Below are 21,947 nucleotides of genomic sequence, written 5' to 3' on the forward strand. Positions count from 1 at the left end.
AGACAGAAACACAGACCAATAAGACTGCATAGCAAATCCAGAAACAAACTTTCACGTACACTGGGGGCTTCTGATCATCAGTGTGGTGCCAGCACTACATAATGGGGAAGGCAGGCTCTTCAGCAAGGGGTGTTAGAAAATCTGCAGGTCCACCTGTAAAATAAGTGAAGCTGGCCCTTACCTTACACTATGCATACTTCAAAATGCACTCAGAATGCATTAAAGACTAAAACAGTAACATCCCAAGTGGAAAAAATAGGGATTGCATGTCACATCAACACACAGATAACAAAAGCAAGAACAGACAAATGGAGCTGCATCCGTTTAAAGCTTCTATTTGCCTTAAAAAGGAAATTCTGACAACATGGCCACCACGTGGATTAACCCTGAGGACAGACGCGTGAAATAAGCTAATTACAAAGGGACGCATATGAAGGGTCTTCAGAAGGTTTGTGGAAAATGGATTTTAGGGCAAAACTATGCATGGGTTTCAAAATTTTGTGCACCAAAATAACTATCTTTTAATTCCATTTTGTTTTTAAGTACCCTCAAATGTATGATCCCACTTATGAGTTACACAGAGTAGTCAAGTCTGCAGAACAAAATAGAAGAGTGCTTGCTAGGGGCTGGTGAGAAGGGGATAGTTTAATGGACACAGGTTTGGGCTTGACCAGATGAACAGTGTCTAGAGCGGGGACCACAACAGTGAGAATCTACTTCACACTGCCGACCTGTGCACTTACAAATGCTTAAGATGGCAAGTTTTATGATGTCCTGTTATCACAGGTACAAATTATACGTCCTATCTTGTGAAGAAGAATTTCTAATTTAATATAGATACCAAATTTTCAGATGTGAAAAAAATTTTTTTGGCCAGCACTATGACTCAATAGGCTAATCCTCCACCTGTGGCGCTGGCACACTGGGTTCTAGTCCCAGTCGGGGCACTGGATTCCGTCCCGGTTACCCCTCTTCCAGGCCAGCTCTCTGCTGTGGCCAGGGAGTGCAGTGGAGGATGGCCCAAGTCCTTGGGCCCTGCACCCCATGGGAGACCAGGAGAAGCACCTGGCTACTACCATCGGATCAGCGCAGTGTGCCGGCCGCAGCAGCCATTGGGGGATGAACCAACAGAAAAGGAAGACCTTTCTCTCTCTCTCTCTCTCTCTCACTGTCCACTCTGCCTGTCAAAAAAAAAAATTTTTTTTTAATAAGAAAAACGGGCCAGGCCTCTCTGCTGCGGTTCATTCTAATGATGATAAACTGATGGATTCTATCAGCCACAAGGTGACAGTCTACACAGGATGCTCAGACACAGCTCTTTCAAGTTTAGTGCTTAAAAAACCTGGCCACTTCATCCAGACCTAGTTATGGAGTATCCTAAGAATGTGTGATGTCTGCATTTCATGACATACTTCCTTGCTTATACACACTGACATACCGCTTACAACGAGCGAGTCTGTTGACAAGCAAAAAAAAATTGTTCAGGCTTGTCACGTGTATTACAAATAGCAGACCCCCAAACAGGTGTTTATTTGGAAAGTGGGAAGTATTCCACGTGGCTGAGAACCTAGAGGTTGCAAAAACACAAGATCAGTGATTTCACAGGAATTGTTTGATGCAACAAAAAACAACGTTGTTTTGTAATTTTAAAAGTCTGTGAAAAATGCAAGTGAAGTATTCTTTATCCAAACTGCCGGGGACCAGAAGCATTTTGTATTCCAATTGTTTTGGATTTTGGAGTATGTGCATATACATAATGAGACTTCTTGGGGCTGGGACTCAAGTCTAAACATGAAAATTCATTTATATTTCATATACACCTGAAACACATGGCTTAAAGATAATTTTATGCGACATTTTAAGTATGTGTTCTGACTGCAGTCTGTCACATGAGGTCAGGTGTGGAATGTTCCACTGTGGCTTCATGTTGGTGCTCAGTTTCAGATTTTCAAGCATTTTAGGTCCTGGATTTTCCAATCTGTCCCTTTCCTAAGTCACTTCCCAAGAACTTAATATGCTAAGGGTAGGCATTTATTTATTATTTTCAAGACTGTTTTTATTTATTTGAGAGGTAGAGTTACAGGCAGTGAGAAGGAGAAAGAAACAGGTCTTCCTTCCCGTTGGTTCACTCCCCAATGGCCGCAATGGCTGGAACTGCACTGATCTGAAGCCAGGAACCAGGAGCTTCTTCTGGGTCTCCCATGTGGGTGCAAGGACCCAAGGACTTGGGCCATCCTCCACTGCTTTCCCAGGCCACAGCAGAGAGCTGGACTGGAAGAGGGGCAACCAGGACTCGAACCAGTGCCCAAATGGGATGCCGGTGCCACAGGCGGAAAATTAACCTACTGTGCCATGGCGCCGGCCCCAAGGGTAGGCATTTCTTTAGCCCAATGATTGAGACACCCACATCCCATATCAGAGCTCCTAGGTTGGATAACTGGCCCTCATTCCCGATTCCAGCTTCCTGCTAATTCAGACCCTGGGAAGCAGTGCTGGTGGCTCAGGTAACTTGGCTCCTGCCATCAGGTGGGAGACCTGGATTGAGTTCCTTCCTCCTGGCTTCGGCCCGGCCCAGGCCCAGCCCCAGCCCCAGCCATTGTAGGCATTTGCGGAGTGAACCAGCAGATAGATGCTCCCTCTATCCCTCAAACAAATAAATAAAAATTTAAAATATACCAAAAGGTAAATTAACAAGGCCAGTTTCCCTAAAATATCCCAAGTCTACAGTAAGTCTTTAGGCGATTTATGAATGAGAAAAGGATAACAAAAGCCAGTGTTGGTGCGTTAAGAGAACCAGTTTTAACAGCAAACTGGCTCTGGATTATAGAGCAGAGAAGAAAAAACCAGGCTCTCCTCACAGTGACACTGCTGAGTTCTAGTGTGACAGACCCGCCCCACGCCACATCAATGCGGGTGAACCCCAGAGGGGAACCGCCACAGAACCAGACAAGGCTGTGAACCCCAAGGGGAGGGATTCTGAAAGGGGAAAGGTGAGAGCCGAGGCTGTGGCTGGCTGTTGAGGGCCGGCTCCTGTGTCTTCCCCACCGTCCCCGCACACACGGCCTCCCAGACACCTGTCACTGGCAGGGATTCGACCCTGTCTCCTGGTCCTCAGGACTAAAGGCAGCCCCGGGCCTGTGAGGCCTGGGGAACAGTGGGGAGACTGACCTTGGGCAGCTGTTTCCTCACCTTTCCCAGGGAGTGACCTACCCTCCTGGCACTGCTCTCTGCGGGGCCTGGGGTGACGGCCAAGCGACTGGGCTTCTCGCTCCCCGGCCCTGCCGCCTCCATCCCGGGCACTCCTGTCTCCTGACAAGCTCCCAGGCCAGAGAAGCAACGCCAGAGCAGCACAACTGCTCCCAGAGGAAAACCCCTAGGAGAGCTGATTCCATCAAATGGATTTTAGACAGTATTCCCAGGATGCTAACCAGGAACGACGCGAACTGAAGGCACAAAAAAGAACCAAGCAGAAATAGTAGATATAAAAACCAAAACAGTGCAACAAACAACAAATGGGATAAATGGCTGCATGCATGCATGCATCTAAGAAATACATTAGCAGACCTTCCCACTTCTAAGTCAGGAAAAACAAAGGATAGTCAGAAGCTGTCAGGCCACCGAGGCCCCCCCGATGAAATGGCACAGAGCGTTCACCTGGAGCCTCGTGGGCTGCTTGCTGCGGGGAAAGCCCCCGCACCTGCTGAGACAATATGCTGAGCCACGTGCCTTTCTGCACGCCCCCCAGGCACCCTACCAGGGTCCGTGTGGTGCCTGCACCTCTCCAACAAGCCACTTGGAAAGGGACTGCCTGTTGCCCAAACGATGAAGCCTGGCTTCAGGCCCCCACCCTCCGGCCTGGGAAGGATTCACAGTTCTAGATGCCACCAAGAACTTTCGCGATCCCTGCAAGGAGGTCAGAACTATCAACAACAACAGGACCTGAAAGACGTGGCTTCCCTCCTTCCGGACTTCCGGACGAGTGACGGGGGTCAGGACTGGTAGAGAAAGTAACCGCGGATGTGAGGGAAGCAGCAAGAGCAGAGACTTGCAAGCGGAGCCTGAAGACGCGACCCAACGGCTGCGCTCTCATGGCCAAACCTGGCAGACAGGAGCTGCCGCTCGGGCTGAACAGAGAAAGGGGCTTCTCCCGATGGCCCCCGCACCTGCTCAAGAGGCTGTGACGCGGCTGACGTGACAACAGGAGACTGAGACCGTGCATGGACATCGCTGGGAAAGCAGAGAGAATGTCAGGACCGATCAAAGTGCTGCCCACCAGCATCTCATGCCCCAGAGAGCGCTTTCAGGGAAAGAAGAGTCGACCAGTGCAGCAAACTCCGTTTTTGCCTTATTTGAAGAAATTGTCAAAGCCACTCAGCATCTACCACCCTGATCAGTCAGCAGCTGTCAACCTCGGGGCCAGATCCCTCCACCAGCAAAAACAGCATGACTCACTGAGAGAGATCATTACCAGTTTTCAGCAATACAATATTTTTAATTAAGTTATATATATATATATATTTTAGACACAAAGCTATTATATGCCTAAAAGCCTACAGTATAGTATAAATGTAACTTCCAAATGTGCTGGGAAACCAAAAATTCGTGACTCTATTGTGGCATTTGCTTTACTGCAGTGGTCTGGAAGCAAACCTGCGATCTGTCTTAGGTACGCCTGTGATACGCATGTCACGTCTGGCAAATGCTAGCAAAAGAAAGCTAGTGATGCATATCAGTATCAGCTAAAATAGATATTAAGACAAAAAAGCATTTCTAGCAATGGAGGTCACCATTACTTGATGATAAATGTCTCATTTATAAGACAGAGCAATTTAAAGCATGATGTTCCTAATAAAATGGTCTCTAAATATATACAGCACAAATACCAGGAAAAACTGAGTAATTACTGGTTCCATCCAGATGCAATAATTAAACTCCCCAGATCTAGTATTCAGAGATTCCACACGGATTACGTGCTAGGCCATAAAGAAAGCCTCAACATTTCAAGTCAGTATCACCAGACCATCAGGATCTTTGACGACGACAGTTAAGGTAGAGTTCATACAAAAATACAAATTAAAAAGCCACATATTTGGACATATAAAAACATACTGCTAGTGACTCACAGGATTAAGGAAAATCATAACAAAAATATCTAAGATGTAAGAATAATGAGAAGACATACAAAAACCCACTAAGCAACAGTCGTACCTGAAGGGGAATCAGTTGTGTATGCACTAGAACATCAAGACTTACTTATGCTCCTGGATTGCTTTCTCACATGCAGACAAAACAATATCCAACTCCATGAGGTCACTCTTCTTTTTTCCTTCTAGACACCAAATATGCACGCTGTCAGAAATACCTAGAATATCAAGACAAGTCAACTTGAACATGCTGATTGTTCGTATTTGGCTCTAGAGACAGTTCTGAAAGCTTGAAACAAAAACAGTGCCTCCCATTGGGTAAAGGCAGCTCCGGCTGAAGAATCCTATGGGAGGCGCCATCCTCACTGCTTCCTGCCCACTGCTTCCCTCACAAACCCCGTCTGTATGCTCACTCTCTTCCTGCCGTCTCTTTGGTTCTCCCATTTCTGCTGAAGCAACCAAAAGCTTTGCTGCCCTTTATCTTGTGTGTAGCTGTCCAACACCACTCCCGATAAAGTCCTTGTCGGCAAGGACAGTATTTTGTGAACTTTAATCCCTCCGTTAACTGGCCACTTGCAGAATACATGATTACTCGGTGCATTGTTTTAAAATGTTACTGTAATATTCTGTAGTAGGATTCTGAAGACCTACAGTTCTACTTTGAGCTTTTATTTATTTTACTTTTATTTAATGAATATAAATTTCCAAAGTACAGTTTATGGATTACAATGGCTCCCCCCCATAACTTCCCTCCCACCTGCAACCCTCCCCTTTCCCGCTCCATCTCCCCTTCCATTTACATCAAGATTAATTTTCAATTCTCTTTATATACAGAGTATCAGTTTAGCATATATTAAGTAAAGATTTCGACAGTTTGCACCCACATAGAAACACAAAGTGAAAAATACTGTTTGAGTACTGGGGCCCTGAGTTGTCACCTCCACACCTCCATGTAGGACAACTGTGTCCCTCTAATTTGCATGGAGTTTCCTCTGCTGTTTTCTCCCTAACTCTTCCCTGAGATTGTAGTCTCTCACCTTTTTTTATTTTAAACTATCTTTCCCTAGACTAGACCAGGAAGCTCCCTCCCAATTCTGCCATCTTGAAACCTCCAAAAGGTACTATATTTTTTTTTAAACAAAACACAGTATCTCAAGATCTTATTAGTCCAAATAAAATCTTCCTTAAGCTCTAAGGAACAGATTAACAAAAATTATGAAGAACCATTATATCCAATCTGTCTTTACTTAACATTTTTATCTTGGCACCAGAATTATGAATTATATTCTACACACAAGAACACTTGCCTGTGAAATATGGAGGTGCACAACCTTGAGATCACTGAGCAGCTAGAGAAAGAGAACATTAACATGGGAAGCAGCCAGTGGGCCCCCAGCTGCACGCATCTCCCTGCCAACCTGCAGGTTACCACCATTCAGAAGTCTGTTTATCACTGTATTAGTCCTCATGATTTTATGCTACAGGCACATACATATTCCTAAACAAGAGTTCAGTTTACATTTTTGACTTTTTTATATTTATGCCAGCAAAAGTTTTAATTTTCTATTTCATTGCAAAATTATATCACAATTTACCTATCAATTCTACCATGACTGACTGCTTTCAGGATTTTTTTTTTTTTAAACAGGCAGAGTGGACAGTGAGAAAGAGAGACAGAGAGAAAGCTCTTCCTTTGCCGTTGGTTTGCGCTGCAGCCGGAAACCGTGCCTATCTGAAGGCAGGAGCCAGGTGCCTCTCCTGGTCTCCCATGGGGTGCAGGGCCCAAGGACTTGGGCCATCCTCCACTGCCTTCCCGGGCAACAGCAGATAGCTGGCCTGGAAGAGGGGCAATCGGGACAGAATCCGGTGTGCCAGCGCCGCTAGGTGGAGGATTAGCCTACTGAGCCGTGGCGCCAGCACTGCTATCAGGATTTTAATAGCACAAAAAAATAATGCTACGAACACTCATAAATACGTTTCACAAGGAATTTCTTTAGGAAATGTATCACAGGCACCAGCCAGGTCTCTGACTTTGTGTATTTTCAACATTACCGAAGTTGCCAAAATGGTTTTCAAAATTGTTACCATAGCTTTCTACCTGCAGTGGGTAAGGATTCCCACTGCCCATAACCTCATTCCCTGAAGAATTAACTATCTGCCAATGCAGCCGTGTGGCAGAGGACTTTGTCTTTTAATTAAACTTGTTGCTAAAAGGATTAAAGTTGTGGCAGAGCCTTCCCAAGGTCAGAAAAAGGAAAAGGGAGGCATCTGTCCTGGGAATGAAGTGTGGCTGCTACCTGCCTGCCTGTGAATGCTTCCGCTGCAGTCCCGACCTGCTTCTATGGACCACTTCAGGTCCTGCTTGCTAGTACACAGCAATGCTGTTAACCCTTGCAGACAGCTACAGCTCAGTATGTGCGTGGGAGGAAAAATGTATACATGCCCAGTACTGCATCAATTCCTGTGGCTGCCATGTAACATCACAATATCCAATCCAATGTAGGCATGGAACCAAGTAAGGGAGACAAAGAGGCTAAAGCCATATCTAAGGAAACAGCCCTCTTTGTTCTGGGCTTAGGCTTTTAGATAAGAAATCCCACCTGGGCCTTATGCTGGCATAAATAATAAAAAGACTACTTTCTACTAAAGGCCTTGGTGTCTTGTCTCTGTGCATGAATCCTGCTACTGTAGGTGCAGAAGGGTCTCATCATAACTGAAGCTGACATTTCTGTCACTCATAATGGACTGTCTTTAAACCTTTCTTTCACTGTTTCTTCTCCAGTAAAAATCCGTAATGCCACCTGCCCATTCCTTCTACCGGGCTGGCAGAGTGTGTATCACCCCCATGTGCTACTGCTGTTTGAGTCTCACCCTGTGCCTTTCTCTTCATGGTCTCTGGATGAGCACAAGTCCTTGATTTTATCAGCTAAACTTACTCATTTCCTTCACAGCTAACCTTTTTGTGTCTTCTGTAAGAATTCAGAGTCATACACTCCTGTACTTTCTCTAAAAGTTGTCAGATCATACCTCCCACAAATGAAGTCTTCTCTCCACTTGAAACGACTGTCGTGTGGATGGGAGACAGAGGGCATCAGCTGGTCTTCCCGCACCGGGACATGGCCACAGCCCTTCCCCATCTCGTCCTGCATTCAGCAGGTTTGCAGAGACGCACAGGGCACCTTCCCTTCTCTCCTTCCACGTCACTGTCGCAGGCTTAGAGTGGAGGGTTCCTTAAGTGGCTGTTAGGCTCACCCGGAAAATCGCCTGGAACTAGGCCTTAACTGCTTCTTGCTTTGTCTCCACAGGAATGTTTTTCTCTAGTGACTGTATTTCCCTGGTGGTTGTAGGATTATCCTGGTTGTGATCTTGAAGAGCTAGTTTTATCAGCCTTCTTTTCTACAGGTTTATATGCCACAGTCATGGATAGAGTGGAGATGTGTCTCCTTTGCATCTATTTTAAATTTATTTCCCGTGAAGTTGCTCATTCTATTCTTAGTAAATTCTACACTGCAGGCTGGCGCCTCAGTTCACTAGGCTAATCCTCCACCTGCGGCACCGGTACTCTGGGTTCTAGTTCCAGTCAGGGCACCAGATTCTGTCCCGGTTGCCCCTCTTCCAGTCCAGCTCTCTGCTGTGGCCTGGGAGGGCAGAGGAGGATGGCCCAGATCCTTGGGCCCTGCACCCGCATGGGAGACCAGGAGGAAGCACCTGGCTCCTGGCTTCAGATTGGCACAGTGCGCCGGTCATAGGGGCCATTTGGGGGTGAACCAATGGAAGGAAGACCTTTCTCTAACTCTGCCTGTCCAAAAAAAAAAAAAAAAAAATCTACACCTTAGCTTCTAGTGGGTGTGTAAAATCATACAATCACTTTGGGCATACGGTTTTTAAAATTTGGTCACCCTAGGACTCAGCAGCTCTACTCTTTATATTTTCCCAAGAGAAACCAAAACACGTGTTAACAAGGAAATGTGTGAGAGAAGGTTCACGGCAGCTTTATTCATGAGGGCCAAAACCTGGAATCCAGTCAGCATCCATCAGGGAGTGCCGGCGGGGCTGTGGTGCAGCGGTGCAGCGCAATGCCACACACGACAGACATCACACACAACACCAAGGCGGACCCACAGCAGAGCACATGCTGTGGGAGTCCATCCATGCGAAATCCCACACCAGGCAAAGCTAATCTATGGTAGAAAACAAGAGCACCAAAGTCCCTGTCTCTGGGAATGTGAAGAGGGGACAGGCATCAAAGGGAATAGGGAAATTTCGGGAGGAATGGGAAGCATCTTTATGTTAATAGTGGTTTGAGTTACACAAGTGTTTGCATTTCCCAAAATTCAGCTATTATATACCCAAGATCTAGGCATTTCACTGTATGCACATTTTACATTAACAGAAAAGAACTAGGGGGGCAGTGTTGTGGTACAGCAGGTTAAGTCTGCTGCATATAAGCACCAGTTAGAGTCCCTGATGTTCCAACTTCCTACCCAGCTCCCTGCTAATGTGCCTGGGAAAGCCATGGAGGGTGGCCAAGTGCTTGGGTCCCTGCCACCCATGTGGGACACCAGGATGAATCTCGTAGCTCCTGGCTTCAGCCTGTCCCAGCACTGCCCATTGTAGCCATTTGGACACTGAACTAACAGATAGAGGATGTCTTTTTCTCTCTCAATCTGTAACTCTGCCTCTCAAAGTCTTTTAAGATTTAGTTATTTATTTCAGAGGCAGAGTTACAGAGAGGGAGAAACAGAGAGATACAGAGAGAGAGAATCTTTTATCAGCTGGTTCACTCCCTGAATGGCTGCAATGGCTGAAGCTTGGCTGATCCAAAGCCAGGAGATTCATCCTGGTGTCTACATGGGTGGCAGGGGCCCAAGCGCTTAGACCATCTTCTACTGCTTTCCCAGGCCATAGCAGAGAGCTGGACTAGAAGAGCAGCAGCCAGGACACGAAGCAGTGCCCATATGGGATGCCGGTGCCATAGGTGGAGGCTTAACTTACTAAAAAGTGCTAGCCCCAAATAAATCTTTAAAAAAAGAAAAAAAATGGTAAACAAGCATAGAACTCTGGTTAATGATGTATACGTTGAAATAATTCAAAAGAAATGTACTAATGTCAAATTTATTTTGAAATGCATTAATGGACAAATTAACAACTCAAGTGTTAATTGTGAGATCCAGATAGTAGGTGAATATACACTGTAAAATTCAGTTTGTTGTATGTTGAAAATTTTCACGACAAAACATTAAAAATACTTACCTCAAAGTCACACATGCCTCATTTTTCAAAGTAGCAGTAACAATTTACTGTTTTAACCAATCAGCACTTTTTTCCATTACATCTTTGACTAAGTGACAAAGTATCATGCATATTCTGGGGCAGACATTTGGCAGTTGGTTTATTTGCTGAGAGACCCACACCCCATACTCAAGGGCCTGCGTTCCAGTCCCAAGTCGCAGTTCCGCCTTCCCACTGACGTGCACCCTGGGAGGCAGCAGGTCATGGCTCCGCTAGCTGGGTCCCTGGCACACACGTGGGAGACCTGGAACGAGTTCCTGACTTCAGTCTTGCCCAGCCCTAGCTGTTGTAAGCATTTGGGGCAAGGGAATCAGCAGAAGGGAGGTGGCTCTGCATAAGTAAATAAACTACAAAGAAATAAAACACCATCCTGTACCTGAATCTCCAGCTTCATTGCTTGTTTTTTTCCTTTTGCCACGAGACATAGTCTCCTTTTTCTGAGTTTCCTATAAAAATTATAAAGCACATGTTTTTATTGAAGAAGTATTCATTCTTAAAACATAAGCCTTAAGATGACTTAGCAAACACAATCAGTATTTTAACTATAATTCCTTAGTTCTAAATTACTTATATTAATTATCTAAATTAGTTTAAGAAAACATTACCAAAAAATTGAATTTTCACAAGACTTTGAGTGGACTTTTAACAATCATTGCAAGGGAGAAAGTGGAACTTCCACTGTGTAAGATTACAACGTGCAAAATCAGGTCACATTTCTGTTTCCAGCTACAAGGAAGTAACAGTTCTTAAAGCTCTTATAGGGGAAAAGCCTCCCTTCCACCCCTCTAGGTTCTTTGGTTGAACTACAAATTAAGTTGACATGTAAGACAGAAGAACAAGAGAGAAGCCTCACTGAACTGTTGCCATAACACAGTGGGCATTCCCACACAGGATTCCCACAAGAAACGAAGGGCCAGCTAACTGAAGCTGGTGCAGCGTCCTGAGCGCAGAAGGGGGTAGGGGCCTCTGTGGGTGGTCGCCACGTAAGTTGTGGTAAGGGGAGGGGAGGAACTGTATGGTCAGTCCTGTAGATGAAAACCCCTCAGGTGGGGCCGGCGCCTGCAGTGCCAGCATCCCATATGGGCGCTAGTTCTAGTCCCGGCTGCTCCTCTTCTGATCCAGCTCTCTGCTATTGCCTGGGAAAGCCGTGGAAGATGGCCCAAGTGCTTGGGCGCCTACACCCACATGGGAGACCCAGAAGAAGCTCCTGGCTCCTCATCAGCTCAACTCTGCCTGTTGTGGCTATTTGGAGAGTGAACGAGTAGATGGAAGATTTTTCTGTCTCTGTAAATCTGAAACTCTGCCTCTCACTCAAATAAATAAATCTTTTAAAAAAAAATGAATATTGTGAGGTCAGATTTACCATCTACAAGTAAAATATGACAAAAATAGTACAGAGGATGGGGGATGAATAAATGAAATTATACTGTTATATAATTACATTATATAGTGGGAAGAAATTGTCAGCTATGAAGTAGGATATACAAGGATGACAAAGTAACACACTGATTCCAAATAGATTGCTAATTTAAGGATGTGTGTATATGGGTACACACACACACACACACACACGTAATATTTTTTTAAGAACCTGCAAGAGAACCCCCATCTGCTGGTTCGCTTTCCAAAGGCCTGCAACAGCTGGGGCCTTTGGAAAGGACGGATCACTGGAGCCATCACCTGCTGCCTTCCAGGTACTGCACTGGCAGTAAGCTGGAATCAGGAGATGGCAATCAAGCCCAGGTACTCCCAGGTGGCACATGGGCATCATAACTGCTAACCCAAGTGCCTACTTCCGAGGATGCATTTTTTTATTTTTTTAAGATTTACTTATTGGGGCTGGCACCGTGGCTCACTTGGTTAATCCTCCGCCTGCAGCACCAGCATCCCATATGGGCTCCAGGTTCTAGTCCCAGTTACTCCTCTTCCAGTCCGGCTCTCTGTTGTGGCCCGGGAAGGCAGTGGAGGATGGCCCAGGTGCTTGGGTCCCTGTACCTGCATGGGAGACCAGGAGGAAGCACCTGGCTCCTGGCTTTGGATCGGCGTAGCTCCGGCCGTAGGGGCCATTTGGGGAGTGAACCAACGGAAGGAAGACCTTTCTCTCTCTTTCTAACTCTGTCAAATAAATAATTTTTTAAAAAAGATTTATTTATTTATTTGAAAGGCAGAGTTACAGAAGGCAGAGGGAGGGAGGGAGGGAAGGAAGGAATAGGGGAGAGGGAGGGAGAGAGAGAGAGAAAGAGAGAGAGTCTTCCATCTGCTGGTTCATTTCTTAGATGGCCGCAATGAACAGAACTGCACCGATCTGGAGCCAGGAGCTTCTTCCAGATCTCCCATGTGGATGCAGGGGCCCAAGGACTTAAGCCACCTTCTACTGCTTTTCCAGGCCATAGCAGAGAGCCAGATGGGAAGTGGAGCAGCCCAGATTCAAACTGGCAGCTATATGGGATGCTGGCATGCAGGTGGCAGCTTTACCTGCTACACCACAGCGCCGGTCCTGAGGATGCACATTTTTAATCTAGAAGTGACTGCTAACAAAAAAACAAACAAACAAACAAAAAAAAAGCATGGCTCATAAGCTAATAGAGAAAATAAAGCAGAATATTGAAGAATATTCAATTAATCAAAAATTAGCAATAGAAGGACAGAAAAACAAGAAATGGAAAATACTAAGATTGAGTTGAATATAATATTTAAAATTATATAAAAATGGATTTTTAGAGAATTGGAGGGACAGGATGTACAGATGGAAAATAAACAGCAAAATAGTTGACTTAAACCAAACCATTTCAATAATTACATTACAAGCAAATGAACAAACAATCCAATCCAAAGACAGAGAACATCAAACCAGGATAAGGACTTGCTGCCTGAAGTCCTTTTTAAATTTAAAGACAAAGACAAATTGAAAATTAATGAATTTAAAAAAAAGTTTACCATGCAAAGTAAGCTTAAGAAGGCTCTTGTAGCTATATTAAGATCTCACAACAGAGATTTTCAAGATTTCATAATAATACTAGAAGCCATTCATCAGAAAGACACATACTTAAACAAACACACAATTTGAAACAGCTTTATATGGAGTGGAATGGTGGTTTCCAGAGGCTGGAGAGTGGCGGGAGTAGGGAAGTACTCATTAAAGGGTACAAAGCAGGGCCAGTATAATGCATCTCACAAGGGCACCAGTTCGAGCCCTGGCTGCTCCACTTCTGATCCAGCTCCCTGCTGATGTGCCTGGGAAAGCAGCTGAAGATATCCTTACTACTTGGACCCCTGCACCCATGTGGGTGACCTGGATGAAGCTCCTGGCTCCAGGCTTTGGCCTGATCCAACCCTAGCTGTTGTGGCCATTTGAGGAGTGAATCAGTAGATGGAAGATCCCCCTGTCTCCCTATTTCTCCCTTTCTCTAACTCTGCCTTTCAAATAAATAAATAAATATTTTTTAAAAAAAGGTACAAAACTTCAGAGAGACAAGAGAAATAAGTTTTTGAGATCTATCACACAGCCTAATGACTACAGCAAATAACAATGTATATCTCAAAAATAGCTATGAGAAATTTCAAATGTTTCAGTACAAGAAAGGGTAAGTGTACAGGTGGATGGATATATTACCCTGAGCTAATCATTCACAATATATATATATCAAAACATCACATGTATCCCATAAATGATTTATTAATTTAAAATAATATATAATGATAAAAAGCTTTAGGGGAAAACAAAGCTTCAAGTTCATGACACAAAACTTCAAAGAACTAGAGAAAATTCATCATGTTATGATGTTAAAAAAAAAAATCTATGTATCTGACAGATCAAGTACACTATGACGCCCCTCATCAAAAAAACAAAATGAAAAAACCCTCCAAACAACCAAAGCAGGAAGGACCCACAGCATCTTAACTTCACCATCAGCCAACTCGACGTCAGCTGACTTTCAGAACACCATGCCTGACAACTGCAAATTCAAGTCACAGGGATGTTCACCGAGACAGACCTAGTAAGTAAGAGGCAGAACATGCATAGCGCAGGGGCCTATGTCGTGACACAGCAGGCAAAGCTGCCACCTACAATGCTGCCATCCCACATGGGTGCCAGTTCGTGTCCCAGCTGTTCTACTTCCGATCCAACTGCCTGTTGATGGCCTGGGAAAAGCAGTGGAAGATGGCCCAAGTTCTTGGGCCCCTGCCACCCACATGGGAGACCTGGATGAAACTGCTAACCCCAGTTTCAGCCTGGCCTAGCCATGGCAGTTGCAGCCAATCTGGGGAGTGAACCAGTGGATGGAAGGATGGAAGACCTCTCTCTCTCTCTCTTTCTGGGGAGTGATCCAGTGGATGGAAGATCACCCCGCCCCCATTCTGCTTGTCTCTCTGTAACTCTTTGAAATAAATGAAAAAGAAATAAGAAAATATATTGATATTTCCTCGTACATGCAGAAGGAAATTCTGGAAGAATATGTAAGAAACTAATTACCTATGTGTACATTTAGTGAGTGGGAAGGTGGAAACTGGAAAATGGGGTAGCAGGAACATTTTATTATTCTGTAACATTTTTTCAAACATGACGTGAATTATTTATTCAAAATATTAAACCAAGTGAGTACAGTGACATATTAACAACTTGACCAAAATATGTCAAGAATCTTAGAACAAATTCTGAGAAATTTTATCAGAATTTTTTCTAAGGAAAGGATCAGGGGTGCACACCAAGATTTAGCTACAAAGGACTTCATGAAGGCACTTAAAAACTGTCTAAGTACAGTTATTCATTAATACAAGTAATTAAACTGTGGCATATCCGTGGACAGAATGTTTCGCATGTTTTAAAAAATATTTCTTTATTTGAAAGAGTTATAGACAGAGGTAGGGAGGCGGAGATGTCTTCCACCCACCAGTTCACTCCCCAGTTGGCTGCAAGGGCCAGATCTGAGCCAGGAGCTTCCTCCCATGTGAGTGCAGGGGCCAACAGCTGGGCCATCTTCTGCTGCTGCTTTCCCAGGCACAACAGCAGGGAGCTGGCTCGGAAGTGGTGCAGCCGGGACCTGAGCTGGCGTCCATATGGGATGCCCGGGCTGCAGACTGGGGCTTTGACCTGCTGTGCCACATTGGCGGCCCCTGTTTGTGTCTGTTAGAAAGGCACTGTGGGGTACTTCATGACCAGTGCGGAGCCCACCGAGGGTGAGAAATGCCCAGCCGTAGGGCTGAGGATCCCCGAGGCTAGTTTGGGGCTGCAGAAGCGGAGGGGAGTTTGATGTTCTCTTCTAGATTTCCTAAAACATGTTTATCAACAGAAGAATGTAACATTCATCGTTTGAAAGAACAGAAGGAAGTAAAGAAAATACACCATTTTCCAGTAAACCTTTTCTTTCCCGCGGGGCGACCTCACCATGGCCGGGGTCCCTCCGTCCGCAGGTGCACCGCTGCCACGGCCGCCTCCCGCCTCGGGCCTCTCTGACCGCGGCCGTCTCTCGGGAAGCCCCGACGGCGCCCCGGCCGGAACAGCGTCACACCGTCCCGCACCGATTCTCTCTGGTGACTGAACTTTTCTTCGTATCTCACTTTCTCCCGAGCTGTCAGAGCCATCGCTAAGGGGCTTACATCTTCTTCCTGGCTGCGAGAAGCAAACAGCGTCACGGGTCTGGAAAACACGACCGCTCACCCTCCTGGCGGCAATGGCGCCACGCTGCGGCGCGAGCTTCTATAGCCCAGGGAGATGGCAGCTGAGCAGTGGGCAGAACAGGAAATCTACAAGCCAGAGCTCCACGTCAACACTCCCCACCATCCCCTCTGCCGCTGAGGCCCCAGCCCCAACACGGCGCGCCACCGCTCTGAAAACTGGCAGAGGCGTCTGCACCGTGCCTTAACGAAAAGCACTTCAGGTTTTAAAAACTCACTTTTAGCCCAAAAACGTCCTCTGGAACATAGCGCTTTATGAAAACTGCCGCCACAGAACACTCTCCACAGTCAACTGGAGTGTGAAATGCCTGTCGGAGTCTGAAGAACAGGCGCACGTACCTTTGTGGCTCTCAGTTTTACAGACGCGCTTTCACTTGCTTCACTTGCAGAAGTGCTCAAGCTGTAGGAAAGAACAAGCCATCAGTATCTTGCACACATTCGCACACGGTTCTACGAGCTGCTCCCCCGACACGAGCACCGCTCAGTTTACTCTGGGGCTAGCCAGTTTGTCACGGGCAGGCCGGTCGCCTTCCTAGATTCATTGGCCGCCTCCCAGACCCAGCCACATTGGTTTGTCCCAGGCGGGCAGACGGCAGCGCTCCAGGGCTGCTGCAGTTTGGTCATGTCCGAGAACTGCGCCTCCCTCCAGATTACCAGGGCCGTCCTCTGTACCAAAAGCTAATCCACTAGACTCAACTCTGGTGATCCAACAGGGAATCTCCTCTTTCGCCCTAAAAGTAACCCTGACTTCTGATGGAAGGTGAGAATTTTCATCTTTTCATTCAATACAATCCATCAAACACGTAACATCAACCACAAATGCACTCACTTTAAAACTGAGGCCTCAGGTGGGCGTTTAGGCTAGTGATGACTATGCCCAAATTCCACACCTGAGGACCTGGGTTTCATACCTGGTTTCTGAGAAATGCTGTTGGTCTCTCTGTAGTGGGTGCGTCCCTGCTGCCCCAACTTCCTTTTCTGTTTACCTGCATTACTTACCCAAATGATGTCTCTTGTTGGGACTTGACATGACACCAAAACCAAGGTTACCGAGAACAGTCTCTGGTTAAATGCAAAGAACGCTCAGGCCTCGCCTCACGTGCTTCTCAGCTGCATTTGACCCTCCTTACTTAATTTCTCTCCCTCCCTCCTCTCTCCCATTTCCCTCCCCCCACCTCACTCACACACACACAATTCTGTGAATAAACACTGCCCTGGTTCTCCTCTCTCTTTTCCAGCCACTTTCCCCCTCTCTCCTCTACAACTTCCTTCTCTACTCAGGCAGTAGATGCCATGGCCTCTTATGGGTTAGTCCCAGGCCCTTGCCTCCTCTCAGGTTAGCTTCATACCATCCGCGTGCAAAGAACGTCTAACTTAAGCTCAGCCCTGTGCTCTGAGTTCCAGACTCAAATACACAGGGTCTCTGACATCTCCATGTCAAACTGATGATCTGCCCACACAACTCCATGTCCCAGCAGCCCGTATCTTAGTCAATGGCACCATCATCAATCCATTCAAGCAGGCAAGGAATTCAGGAGTTACCTCCGGTAGCAACTCGTCCCGTGCTGCAAAGTCAGCGCATCACTAAGTCTTGCTCATTTGCCTCCTACTTCTCAAGTGCATCCACTTCTCTCCACCTCTGCCGTGATGACCTGAGTCTACAGCATCCAAACTGGGCTCCCTATGCCATTCTTGTCTCTCTCAAATCCACTTGCCAGACAGCAGCGAGGCTGGTAATTTTTAAATGTAGATCCTACCATGTCATCCCCTACTTAAAACCCTCCAACTGCTCTTAGGATAAGGATAAAACTCTCTTTACCAAGTTTACGAGAGAGAATTAGGATGGCTGCACATTGTAAAAAATATATTCCCAAAATGGCTCAGAAAAGACACTTGTCTTTCCTTCTTGGCCAAACTCCAGAATAATTTAGGGCTGGTGTAGTAGTCCCGTTATCAGGAGACCCAGGTGCTTCTATCCATTGCTCTCTCAGTACACTGCCTCACGGCCCAACATGGTTGCTCGGTCTTCACCACCACATCCCATTCTAACTAGGAGGAAGAAGGATGGAAAACAGAAGAGCACAATCCTCCCCACAAAGAGACTTTCAGAAGTTAGACTCCATTTTAGCTAGAATCTAATCACACACACACATCTCAGCTGCAACAGCACGGAGAGAGTATGTTTAGAATTCTGAGAGCCATGTGTCCAGCTAAAACCATTCTATTACTAGAAGGGGGAGAAGTATTCCTATTACTACAGCAGAAGGAAACAAACGAGACCACTACAGGCAGGTATTCTGGGTCATTCAAGTGTCAATTATGTTAATTACAAAAATTATTATAGGTAAGGCCAATTATAGAGAAATTAGTTTTTAATGTTCACACTCTCAAAATAAATGTCAAAACTTGGGTTTTATTAGCTTCTAACTTGAAGAACTTCCCAGAAATCTCAGAGCGTGAACCAACAATGGCTTGACGTAACCCTACCTTTCTTTCGTTGCTTTTCCTGGAGGAGTTGAAGGGACAGATGACCCACAGTGTTGGGAGAGTTCTTCTTCATCAGCATATATAGCAGTGCTGTGTAGGGGAGGATCTATATAAGACCAAAAATGTACAACTTCAGTGGTCTATGTGGGCAGTGTCCATTCCCTGATACTGGAGTACTACACCGTCTGTGTTTAAATGGTTAACAAAACCAAAATCAGTCCTACAGGCCACTCCCCTTCCTCTCTTTCACTCTGGGCTGCTAGAGCCTTTGAATGGCATAAAAAGTCACCTCGAATGAAGAAGATGACCAAAGAACTGGTCCTGGTAGAAAGGCATAGAAAGGAGATGCTTGGAGGAGGGAGGATGCTCTGGCTGCCCAGGAAAGGGGAGTACAGGAGACCTCGGTGCTCTAGGCTGGGCTTATGGTGGTAATGAACTTGGCAGGGCAGTGAGGTGGCCAGAAGTGCTGCAGGGGGAGGGGGTCCTGGTAAGACTCAAGCTACTATTTCTTCAGGCTCAAATTTTAGCACACCAGTGCAAATGCAAGCAAAATTTTCCAGACATACAGGTGCTTAAATAATGAACTGTCAATTGCACAAGTTATTTCTTGGGGGGGAGGATAAAAATGTTTATTTTGGAGCAAAAAAAAAAAATCTATGCATAAGCAGAATATTCAGAAAGCTCACAGAAAAAAATTTATAAAATATGTACAGGGGACAGCACTGTTGCACAGCGGGTTAATGTCCTGGCCTGACACACCGGCATCCCTTATGGGCGCCGGTTCAAGACCCGGCTGCTCCACTTTCGACCAGCTCTGTGCTATGGCCTGGGAAAGCACTGGAAGATGGCCCAAGTCCTTGGGCCCCTGCACCTGTGTGAGAGATGCAGAAGCAGCTCCTGGCTCCTGGCTTTGGATCGGAGCAGCTCTGTCCGTCACAGCCATCTGAGGAGTGAACCACCAGATGGAAGACCTCTCTCTGTGCCTCTCCTCTGTGTAACCCTGACTTTCAAATAGATAAAATCTTTTAAAAAATTATGTACATATTTCAATTTTTTGTACCAAGTTAATCTTTTGTTTCCCACTACCTTCTGAAGATATGTGTGTATGTGTACAAATATGTAGACAGACAGACATAGCATGGGGCAAGACAAACTGACCATCTTCCCCACCCCTCCCCCAATCCCTTGAGATAGTCTCCCTTCTACAATACGTGTTTATTCTGGTCTGTGCTGGGCCACACACGGAAAGGGAACCTCGTCCGACTTGCGTCCTCACTGAGGAGGGCAACATTCCTCCACGCCCCCATCTCACGCCCACTCCAGGGTCTGCCTCGGGAAGTGCTGCAAGGCTGGGGTGCAGTCAGGCACCAAGGCCCTGCCTGTGGTCCTCAAACACGGGGTGTGACTAAGAGGGAGCTGGAAGCCCAGGTAGCAAGGCTCTGCCGGCCACGGGAGAATGGTAGGTGAGGGGAAGGACAGAGCCTAATACAGCACTTGCCTTCCCCCGCCCCCTCCAGTTTTGCTGCTTCCAGCAGGCATGCAAAGCCCAGGCGGAAAACCAGGAACCCGAGGAGGGGAAAGAGGAGAGATGGAGGCAGAAGAGAACGAGGCTGGGGGCTCAGGTCAGGCAGGTCAGGCCAGCGCTGGGGCCCCAGGAGCGGGACGGGAACTGTGACTCGCACCTCTCTGCTCCCTGACAGATGAGGGTGAGAAGGGCAGCGGCAGTGAAGACGCATGCTCGGGCAGCGAGAGTGAACAGGAGAGGGGTGACAGGGACGAGGCGAGTGACAAGAGTGGCAGTGGCGAGCAGGAGGGTCCAGGCCTCCTGGGACAAGCAGATGATCTCTGGCTGCGATGCCGATCTAGAGGATGATGCCGACTCTGACGAGGACGATGAGCCTGTGGTGCAGTGACAGTGACTCGGACAGCAGCGGAGACGCAGGTGCTTAGCGGAGTCACAGGCAGAGCGCCAGTCCCCGCCCCCGTGGCAGGGAGCACTTGGCCCAGGGGGACAGCAGTGAGCCTGCAGCCTCTGACTCCAAGGAAGCTGACAGTGCCTGAGCCCCAGGGCTGGCACAGGCACCGTTACTGATCAGCTGCACAAGAGTGAAACTAGCAATGGACTCTCTACTCTCTTCACCAGGAAAGGAGTTATTTACCCTGCTGCTGTGAATAACAACAAAACAACAGACAGATCCCAAATCTCCAAGTGGAACCATTCCAACTGAATGTTTACAACTTAATAAAACCCAATTGAAAAACAGGCAGAGTTTGAATAGACAGTTATTCAAAAAGGATGTTCACTGACCAATAGGAACATTAAGAAGATGCCTAATAACTACTAGTCATTTAGGAAGCGCAAATCAAAACCACATTAAGCTATTATGTTGTATCTCTTAGTATAAAAAACAAAGTAAGTGTAGGTGAGGATGAGCAGCAGTTGGGACCCTGTGCACTGCTGGTGGGAATTTGAAATGCTGCAGTCGCTGCACAAGACAGCACAGCATGTTCTGAATACAAACACAGCACTCCTGTATCAACCAGCCACTCCACTTCTGGCTATGTTCCTAAAGAAGTGAAAGCAGGTTCCAGAAGAGAGAAATTGTACAACCATCTAAATTACAGCATTATTCACAACAGTCAACAGGTGGAAGCAAACCAACATCCATCAACAGACGAATGGATAAATGTGGTACATACATAGGATGGAATATTATTCAGCTATAAAAAGGAAATGCTGACATATGTTACAGGAGGGATAAACCGTAAAGACATTACATTAAATAAACTGGCTACAAAAGGGCAAATATTCTATGATACCTCTTATAACAGGTGTTAAAGCAGTCCAATTCATAGAGAAAGAAAGTAGAATGGGAGTTACCAAGGGCTGGGACAAAGGGAGAAGGGGGAATTGTGGTACAGGGTTTCAGTTAGGGTAGATGAGAAAATTCTGGAGATGGATTGTCATACAGTTATACAACATTAATGCTGATAGTGTTTTCAAGAGGGCAGAATAGGAAGGCAGCTTACTGCTCTAGTCTAGATGAAGATGGTTAAGAAAAATAAAGGTGAGAGGCTGCAACCTCAGGGCACAGTTAGGGAGAAAAAGGCAGAAGAAACCATTAGAGGGACACTGTGGATCAATGTGGAGGGTGTGGATGCACACAACTCAGGACCCCAGCGACCAAGAGCCTCAGCACCAGCTTTGGAGTGAGGAGACACCAGACTGCTGCAGGCCAAGCCACTGGCAAGAAGGCTGTGGGAAGAGTCTGGTATGAGTCTGGATTGGAGCCTGGAGGGGGGACAGTGAACAGGGTTTCTGTTTCTCCCTGACCCGCCGGCACCAGT

General features: G+C 46.4%; 2 protein-coding genes across 2 annotated transcripts in view; one reads left to right on the top strand and one right to left on the bottom strand.

Moving 5' to 3' along the window:
* The window catches only part of LOC127485527 (anoctamin-5), a 235,505-nt gene that overhangs the window by 134,797 nt on the left and 78,761 nt on the right, over window positions 1–21,947 (top strand). The gene's annotated exons all lie outside the window — the stretch shown is intronic.
* The window catches only part of LOC127482619 (centromere protein U), a 57,650-nt gene that overhangs the window by 7,011 nt on the left and 28,692 nt on the right, over window positions 1–21,947 (bottom strand). Inside the window, exons 3-7 of the mRNA XM_070067786.1 lie at window positions 18,600–18,705; window positions 16,452–16,512; window positions 15,796–16,047; window positions 10,813–10,882; window positions 5,254–5,362 (exon numbers count right to left, since the gene is read on the bottom strand). Coding sequence (XP_069923887.1) covers window positions 5,254–5,362; window positions 10,813–10,882; window positions 15,796–16,047; window positions 16,452–16,512; window positions 18,600–18,705 — 598 coding nt within the window. The remainder of the gene's footprint in view (window positions 1–5,253; window positions 5,363–10,812; window positions 10,883–15,795; window positions 16,048–16,451; window positions 16,513–18,599; window positions 18,706–21,947) is intronic.

This window comes from Oryctolagus cuniculus, unplaced genomic scaffold (genome assembly GCF_964237555.1).
Source record: "Oryctolagus cuniculus unplaced genomic scaffold, mOryCun1.1 SCAFFOLD_109, whole genome shotgun sequence".
Taxonomy (NCBI): Eukaryota; Metazoa; Chordata; class Mammalia; order Lagomorpha; family Leporidae; genus Oryctolagus; species Oryctolagus cuniculus.